We start from the raw sequence: 9,148 nt of genomic DNA on the forward strand, positions 1-9,148 counted from the left end.
CTCTCTCTCTCTCTCTCTCTCTCTCTCTCTCTCTCTCTCTCTCTCTCGGTTTCTCTGGATTGGACGAACCCGAAGGAGTTGCGGGTTGTTGGAGTCGGTCGGGAGGAGAACGGGGCTTCGACATCGGCGATCTTCCATGAGTTCGGAAGCAACGACGGGAGAGGTAGGGAGAAGAGTCGTGACGGGAGCTCGATCGTGTGTGGAAATGGGGAGGAGAAGCAGAGGCAGTGAGAGCTTTGGGTCGGTATTTAACGAAGAGGATGAAGCTACGGATCGCAGGATTTTCGGGATACGACGCAGACGGCGCCGAACGACTGGATTTGCGGAGGATTTCGTGGATCCAATGGTTCTACAGGTATTTTGATTTGATTTTTTTTTTTTTTGTTCCTGCTGGGTTAATGCTTAGAGATCAACATTTGGTACTTTAAAAACAAATGGAAGGATAGAAAATGTTCAATGGAGGGGTGGCCAAATCTGGTGAAGAGCTTAACTGAGGAAGACAAATCCATGCTTACCAAGGAATTCACATTTGAAGAGCTGGAGAAGGTGATAAAAGATCTTGGAGGGAACATAGCACCAGGGATTGACGGTATGACTTATACTTTCTTTAAAAGCTATTGGCACATTATTAAAAATGATCTTTGGAAGGCTATGGATCATTTTTTTATAAATGGAAGGATGAATGATAAATGGAAAGATACTATCATAGTATTAATTCCAAAAATCAAAAATCCTTTAACTCCATCAAATTATAGACCCATTAGCCTTAGTAATCTGGTTTATAAGATCGTAGCAAAGATGATCATGAACAGAATGTCACTTGTTATTCACAAGTTAATTACAGAAGAACATACTGCATTTTTGATGGGCAGAACTCTTTATGATCATGTTCTGGTAGCTAAAGAAATCTTCAGTAAGTTTCAGGCATTCGAAATCAAAAAAGGGATTAGTATCATATAAGATAGATATGGAATAAGCAAACAATTCTATGGGGTGGCCTACGTTGATTAAAATTTTGGAATATTTCGGATTTCCAACAATGCCTTGCTAATCTTATTGCTGAATGTGAGCTTAATCCAAGGTATTCTTTGTCTATTAATGGAGTTCTTTCCAGTTGAATTGACACCAGGTGTGGATTTTGTCAGGGGTGCCCGTTATCTCCATTTTTGTTCATCATGTGTGCTCAACTCTTCTCCAATGCTTTCATTCACAAAGAAGATAAAATTGGTATAGGAATTTATCCCAAGGGACCAAAAATATCCCATATGTTGCATGCAGATGACATAATAATTTTCTCTGAAGCTAAAATGGAGATAGTCAAGGAAGTCAAAAGCTTAATCACGGATTTATGTGATTGGACGGGTCAAAGTGTGAACTTGAACAAGTCTGGCATTCTGTTTGGGAAAGCTGTAGGGAGAAAGAAGAGGAAAAAAATCTGCAGTTTAATGAAGAGTGCTGACTTCCATTTCATTGTTGACAGAACAATGAGCAAGAATGGAGTTTGGGGATGCAAGTTCCTTTCTATGGCAGGAAGGATAACATTAGTTAAATCTGTTTTACCCTCTATTCCCACATTTCACTCAACTCTCTCATTGGTCCCAAAAAAAAGTATTGACTGAAGTGGAAAAGCTATGTAGAAGATTCATATGGAATAAGAATGATGGAAGTGTTGGTCTTCATTATGTTAATTGGGAAGTTATGTGCAAACCAAAAGGATTGGATGGACTTGGCATCAATTCTTGTTTAAAGAAATCTGGACCTTTGAGGGCCAGATTAGCATGGAAGTATGGGCAACAAAAAGACTCTTTAATTCACAAATTTCTATTCCCAAAATATGGGAATATCAATGAAAGAGGTGCAGCTAGAAGTGAGAGATATGAAACTTGGAGAATTCTTTGCAATGGAGAGAAATATTTGAAACCAATTGTAAAATGGTCAGTTGGTGACGGTAAATCTATACAAGCTTTCAAAGACATTTGGTTGCTGGATAAGAGCCTGGAGAAATGGCCAACATTTGTTAATTCAATGGTACATTTTGATCTATCAGTTGATACTTTTATAAGTAATGGAGAATGGGATAACATGGAACTACAGAAATATTTTGGAATGGATTTGATTACTTTGATTAAATCCATTAGTTTATATCCTAACGGAGGAGAAGACAAGCTAGAACTAATACAAAAGTTTTCTGGAAAGACAATTGCAGCTATAGCATCGGAAGCAATGATAGAAGACTATAACTCTGAAGCTGTTTGGAAAGGATTGAAGAAAGTTAAACTTAATCCGAGAATATTTCTGTTTTGGTGGAGGCTTTTTAATAAAGCAATTCCTACCAATAATTTTCTATGTTACTGGAGGTTACAGGAACATGATAACTGTCCTAGAGGCTGTGAAGAAACAGAAAACTTTGATCACATAGCAGCAGGTTGCTGTAAACTCAAGTAAGTCATTGGAATATTAAACAGTTGGGGTTTGGGTTTCCAACTATGAACTCAATAAAAGATTGCTGTGATTGGATGGATAAAAATAGTAAATGGATGGCAAAATTGTATTGCAATGCAGTATACTATTCCTAGAAGGCAAGAAATCTATATGTTCACGAAATGAAGAATACAAGTCCTCTGATAATAGCAACCAATGCTGTTAGTATTTCGGCTGTCATTAAGAATTTTACTTGTATAAATTCAGGTATTGAGGATGTCAATCAACCGAATAGGTTGTCCAATACTTGGCATCCTCCTCCACCTGATTGGATCAAAGACAATATAGATGCAGCTCTTTTCAAGAATTACAAATCTGGAATTGGAGGAGTTTTCAGGGACGGGCAAGGCAGATTACTTAAGGCTTTTGGTAAGTCTTATGTTCACTGGAATGCAGCGGATATGGAGCTACAGGCAATCATTTCGATCAAATCTGAAATTAAGTATTGGATGTATGAATATAAAGGTTTGATCATTGAAGGAGACAACAAGAATGTAATGAAGTACATCAAGGGAATGGTGGATAAGGGCGGAGAAGGTATGAAAGACATTTCTTTCATCAAAGATTTTCATTATGTTTTTTTCAATTGTGTAGGAAGGGATAGCAATAAGTTAGCAGATCTCTGTGCTAACTATGCTTGTCTTAGCTCTTTTTGTTGGGATACTATAGATATTAATAAAATCCTTCCTTCCTTTATCAATTTGTTAAAGGAGTCGGATGAGTGTAGGTTGTAAAAATTTTCTTTAGATTTGTTCATCAATAAAGCTTTTATGCTTTGGATTCAAAAAAAAAGGTAAATCATCATTGAGTGGTGAACCTATATATATAAAATGTGCAGCAAGAAAATCTGTTCGAATTTATCCTTTCATGCTTTTGAGACATGTAATATCAAACTTCAGTAAAATAATTACCCACTTGGCAGGACAACCTATCAACATTGGTCTTATTATCGAGAACATTAACAGATAAACCTTTGATATTAAAATGACTTTAAGAGAAAGTATATAATGGCAAAGTTTATGAATAGCAAAAATCAAAGCTAAACAATATTTCTCAATTGGAAAATAGCGCATTTCTGCTCTAATTAACCTTTTGACTAATATAATTGAGATCACTATCCTCTGTTTAAAATTGCGCAACGAGAGGCGCGCCTCTGCGCAATCTTGTCCAAAAACGCCCTGAGGCGAACGCAATTCATGGAGTTGTTGAGGCGTACGCCTCACAGTAGCTGAGGCGCGCCTTTGTTGCGTAATTGTGCAATTTAGAGAGAGGCGTACGCCTCAGCCAAGAGGCCCCACCCACTTAAAATGAACATTTCATTTCCCCCACACCCGTTCGGCCCTCCTCATTCCCGAAAACAATCGCCCGTAAGCTCATGTTCGCGGAAAACAAAGGAGCGCGCACGGTCGGCCTCCAATCCCGCCGCTCCTCCCGCCGGCGCCGTCTCTCTCCGGCGAAGTGGAATCTTCCGGCCGCCCTCTAGGAGTACTCCACATTGAATTTTAGGTATTTTTATTAAGTTTAGGGATTAGGGGGATCAACTTGAAAAAATAAATCATTCTAGAATATTAACATTTTATTTTTAATTAATTAGTCATTATAATATTTTATTTTAATTAATTATTAATTTTAATCTTCTAGGAGTTTTAATTTAAATAAAAAAGGCATAATATTTTAAACAGGCTTTCCATTGCAGCAGAGTGGATGCGTGTTGAATTTCCTCTAAATAATCTGAGTTCGAATCCCACCTCACGTGAGCGGGAGTGTGGGCGAGTAGGCAAGGTGAGCGGTGGCAGTTGGAGCAACAGGTAGGGAACACGGGCGGACAACTAGGGTCGTGCGCAGGCAACAGGGGCAACGTCTGCGGGCAGTTTTGGGTTATTTTATTTTTCTGGTTAAAATTTATTTTTATTTTCTTACGCGGCTTTTACCAGCGGAATATTTTCCGTTGAAAATTGAACGTTTTCATGTAGTGATAATATAAAAAAAAACATCCATAAACTTTTCATTGTAATGATGCACCCCAGAAGCATGGTTAATGTTTAAGCTATTATTATTACAAGTTGTTAAGTTTCAGCGTAAGATTTGTTTCATGCATGATGCATTGTTCATTAGCTTATTAGGAAGCTCAATATAGACTGCGGAGAAAAACCAAAAGCTAAAAGCAAGCCAAACTATAATGCAAGAAAATATCCATACCTGAAGGGAGAAGCTGCATCGCTTTGCTTTCAGAGATTCTTGGTGCCAACAAGATATGATGCCCAGACCTCATCAGCAGGTGGTGGTGGCTGTACCCAGTGGCCAGGTATCCGACTGCAGTCAGGACAAGGACTTCAACAAATAAATCAATCAGAAAAACAATGTTGAAATGATATGCATTAAGAAGAACAATGTTAGAAACAATCTATGTGGAAGTAATGTAACAAAAAAGATCTTACTTTGAATATCTACATAACCATTCCATGGCAATGACATGGATGCAAATCTCAAAGATTACATTCATCATAAAAACAAGATATGAGCATCGAGAAGAGCAAATTGGCAATCTTAGTACTTCCTTATCTTGAGGTTATTTAATTTTAGTAGTTTATGGATTTCAAGTTCAATTTTCTTTCAAATCATGTCTATGATATATTCCCTATGATAACTGGTTGTGTCATCTGGTCCAATTCTTTGTTCTAGTAATGATTTTTATATACTTCCCCAGTCTAGTTCGACTCTATGTTCAAGTGGCAATTTTGGCTCAATTCAATCCACTTGTCAAAACATTCGATCCCAGATAAGATTTGCAATCTAGCTTTATCACAGCTTGACTTGAGATTGGGTTATGTATTGGAGATACAATTTAGTGATTGCAGATGACTCAACCATAAGCGTGGGCTTAAAGGTTGAGAATGGACAATGGCGAGACTCATGGTCTTGAAATGAAAGTGGCCCATAGGTGGGACTTACAGTTACTCCATATGTGACTAGCCAAAGAGTTGGTATTTGTTAAGTTATGCTTCATAACATGGATTTGACTTATTGGCTTTAAATTTTCAATTTTAAGCCTTAGACTTACATACTGCTGAAGAAGGCTAAGCAAGTGAACTCCATATTCAATTCAACCAACACGACGATAGTGACAGGATGAATGGGGGATCACACAAGTTCAGCTCGAAGTACACCACACAAATATAAAAAACGGTCAAATGTTGCGCAATCCACGAACACTGTAAACGAGCTCGAGCCGCTCGCGAGCCTCCAACGGTCCACGAACTGCGATCTTCCACGGCTTGGTCCGCCTTCCGCGAACTCGCAAGCCCCAACGGTCCTCAAACTCAAACACGAGCGCACGCAATCAGCCAGTCTGCCTCGAACTTGTAATTTTAAACCTCCCGGTCGACCGCCTTCCGAGCTCCAACACACTTACACTCGTGTGGTCCACCTCGAATCGCGAAATTAGCAGGCGGGATATTTAAAATTGTCGGCAGGACCGCAGGATTTTTAAAAGGTTTAACATTTATTATTATTTTTTTAATATTCAAATTTCATAAATAAATTAAAAATTCTTTAAAAAAATATTAAATGTGATTCGAGCCGGCTCGCGAGCCGAGCTTCATCAAGCTTGAATTCAAGCTCGTTTAATAAATGAGCTCGAGCTCAAGCTGGCTCGGCTCACTTACACCCCAAGTTAGGACACCAACTATATATATTTTATAAGCATGATGAGTAGACCCACCTCTCTCATAAATGCCACTAGGCATTTAGCCATGTAAGCCTCTAGGAGATTACCATATTTTGAACTAATAAGACCCCAGAAGAACAAAATTAAAATGATTCCTACGGATACTAATGTAGCATAAAAACGGACCTAAATATAAAATTACAAACTAAAAAAATTAAGATGAATGAAAATAAAATTGCAAGCTAGGAACCGAAAAGAACAAGAATTGGACACAAAAGAACTTATAGGAGACTCGACAGCTCACTTGCAAGCATGAGATATCCAAAACACTCAACAGTCAGTAATATGATCCCTAATTGCACATGAAAATGACCAAGTGGGAACCCCTATTAAAAGGCGAAGGGATATTTTTTTGGGGTCTAGTTGAACATGCATGTGGATTAAATACAAACCCAACATTGCTTTGAATGCAAAACAAGAAGAAAAATTACAACCATACTACAACACAAGCATGCAAGCAAACACAATTCAATCATTAAAGCTAAAACTGAAAAGATTACGCGCATTTTAATGACAACGAATTCACGCAAGTGATTACTTTTGAAAAAAAAAAATTGTGCTAACTCATCAAAAGGCATGCACGTCCTCTAAAAGCATATCAAACTATCAAAAGCATCACTACAAGTGCTTGCATAATCATGCTAAAATCTTGCAATTAAAGTCAAAAATTACTCTGCGGACTAAAAAAACAAATTCAATTATTGACTCACTCTAAAAATAATGCAACTACTTCAGAAGCGTGCAATCACATTGGAATTCAACACATTTTCTTTTAAACCGAAACTCATCATATTGCATGAAGTTACCGAATGGGTTGCCTTGTCTATGAAATAGAGTCATAAGTCATACTTTTAAAGTACAATCCTCTACGTGATAAGTAGTAGAGTCAACAAGATTTGTGTGACAAATTAAAAAACAATCACGAAAAAAAAGCTGGTTTTAAACTTCCACACACAATCTAATTAAGAAATCTTGCATCATCACATCAATAACAACATCAAGCCTTTATCCCACTATGTGGGGTAATTCTTTTTTTCTATCTTGTCTTATTAAGAGTCAAATTCTCATTTAAATCTAATAAAAAAAATGTCATTTCTAATAGTTTCTAACCAAGTCTTTTTAGGCCTAACTCTATATTTATTAATATAGACCAAATTTAATACATCTACTCTTCTAGCCGGGTCATTGAAAGGCCAGCGTTATATGTGACCAAACTATCTAAGACAACTCTCTCAAATCTTATATGCCACTGCAACTACTCCTATGATGTACCGACACTTCTCAAAGAGGCGTGCAAAGTTCAACATGTATCAGACACAACACATGTCCGACACTCCTCCAACACGTGTCGGACACACCGAAAAATGTCTGATTAAAAATGTATTAAATACAAATTGAACACACATGTCCGACACACATATCTTAAATATTTTATGAATTTTTTTAAATATAAGTATTGAAAATTTTTACTTATTTCAAATATAAAAACTAAATTTCTTATTTCCTATCCACAACATCAAACCAACCACCCACACATAATACCCCATTCATCGAATATTCTCATTTTCATTTCTCTTTGGCGGGTTACAACTTTGATTTCACAACAATGTCAGATATCATCTCAACATCGACGTATGGCGTTGTTACAACATCAACATTTCAAAACAATCTCCATATCAAAGTCTGACGTCGTCTTTAGATTGAAGCTCGATGCTAGCAATTTCTACACTCACAACTTGACATCTCATCTTTGTCCAACGTCTTCTCAACATCGACGACCAACACCCTCTCAACATCAACGACCAACACCCTCTTAACATTAACTCTCAATATTTACTGCATAACATCAATGTCAGACTCTCGACATCATTGTCATCTTCTCTCTCGGTGACTGATAAACGACATCAACGCACAACTCTCAACATCTTAATATTAATCATTTAAAGCACAAATTCTAATTAATGATTTATTATTTCTAAATTATTTTTACAATTATATTTATTCAATTTTTATACACTAATTTTTAAATTATAAAAACTATAATACCGTGTCCAACCCGTGTCCGTGTCCAATATTTTCAATAATTGACGTGTCCGTATCGTGTCATATCCGTGTCGTCGTGTCCGTGTATGTGCATCATAGAGCTACTCCAACCATTTTTACATACATATTGGATTCGCATTCTATCTCTAATAGTAAAGCCACTCATCCATTTAGCATCCTCATCTCTGCGATACTCAACTTAATTTTATGCCCCTTTTAATAGCCAATATTCTGTGCCATAAAGCATCATAGGTATCACCACCATCTTATCAAATTTTCCCTTAAATTTGAGGGGTGCTTTTCTATCACACACATTCCTCCACTTCAACAATCCAACTTGAATTCTAATAATAATATTCCCATCTATTTCACCAGCACTTTGAATAATAGACACAACATATCTAAAATACTTAGTCTTTTTAATGACTTGATCACTCAAAATCATAATCCCCCATAACATCACACACGGGAATTTAATGCTTGAGTACGAATCTCGCAAAGCTAATATTATTTCAGTTTGCATAAGGCCTTGTGCATTAAAAAAAAAAAAACATTTTAAAAATAAAACTCTTGGAGCCACCTCGCATATATATAATAGGCCATAAGTTCACCTCTTATATAGACCTGACACTTAAACACTTATTCATTCACTAGCAAACAAAAATTGAAAGGAATTACCGAATAGCTATGACCAAGTATAGATTGAAATAAAATCACAAGCAATGGAGATACATAATGTTATAGGAATTGAAATAAAATCTATGATGCACCGACACTTCTCCTCAAAGAAGCGTGCAGTGTCCGACACCGTGTCCGACACGACACTCGTCCAACACTCCTCCGACATGTGTTGGACACACCGAAAATGTGTCCGATTAAAAAATATTAAATACAAAT

At 36.9% G+C, this 9,148-nt stretch overlaps 1 protein-coding gene across 1 annotated transcript in view; it reads right to left on the minus strand.

Annotated features, from left to right (window-relative positions):
* The window catches only part of LOC110115874 (U11/U12 small nuclear ribonucleoprotein 59 kDa protein-like), a 71,680-nt gene that overhangs the window by 23,176 nt on the left and 39,356 nt on the right, over positions 1–9,148 (minus strand). The window contains exon 8 of the mRNA XM_028697144.1: positions 4,681–4,794. Coding sequence (XP_028552977.1) covers positions 4,710–4,794 — 85 coding nt within the window. The 3' untranslated portion in view covers positions 4,681–4,709. The remainder of the gene's footprint in view (positions 1–4,680; positions 4,795–9,148) is intronic.

The sequence above is a fragment of the Dendrobium catenatum genome, unplaced genomic scaffold, assembly GCF_001605985.2.
Source record: "Dendrobium catenatum unplaced genomic scaffold, ASM160598v2 fragScaff_scaffold_880, whole genome shotgun sequence".
NCBI lineage: Eukaryota > Viridiplantae > Streptophyta > Magnoliopsida > Asparagales > Orchidaceae > Dendrobium > Dendrobium catenatum.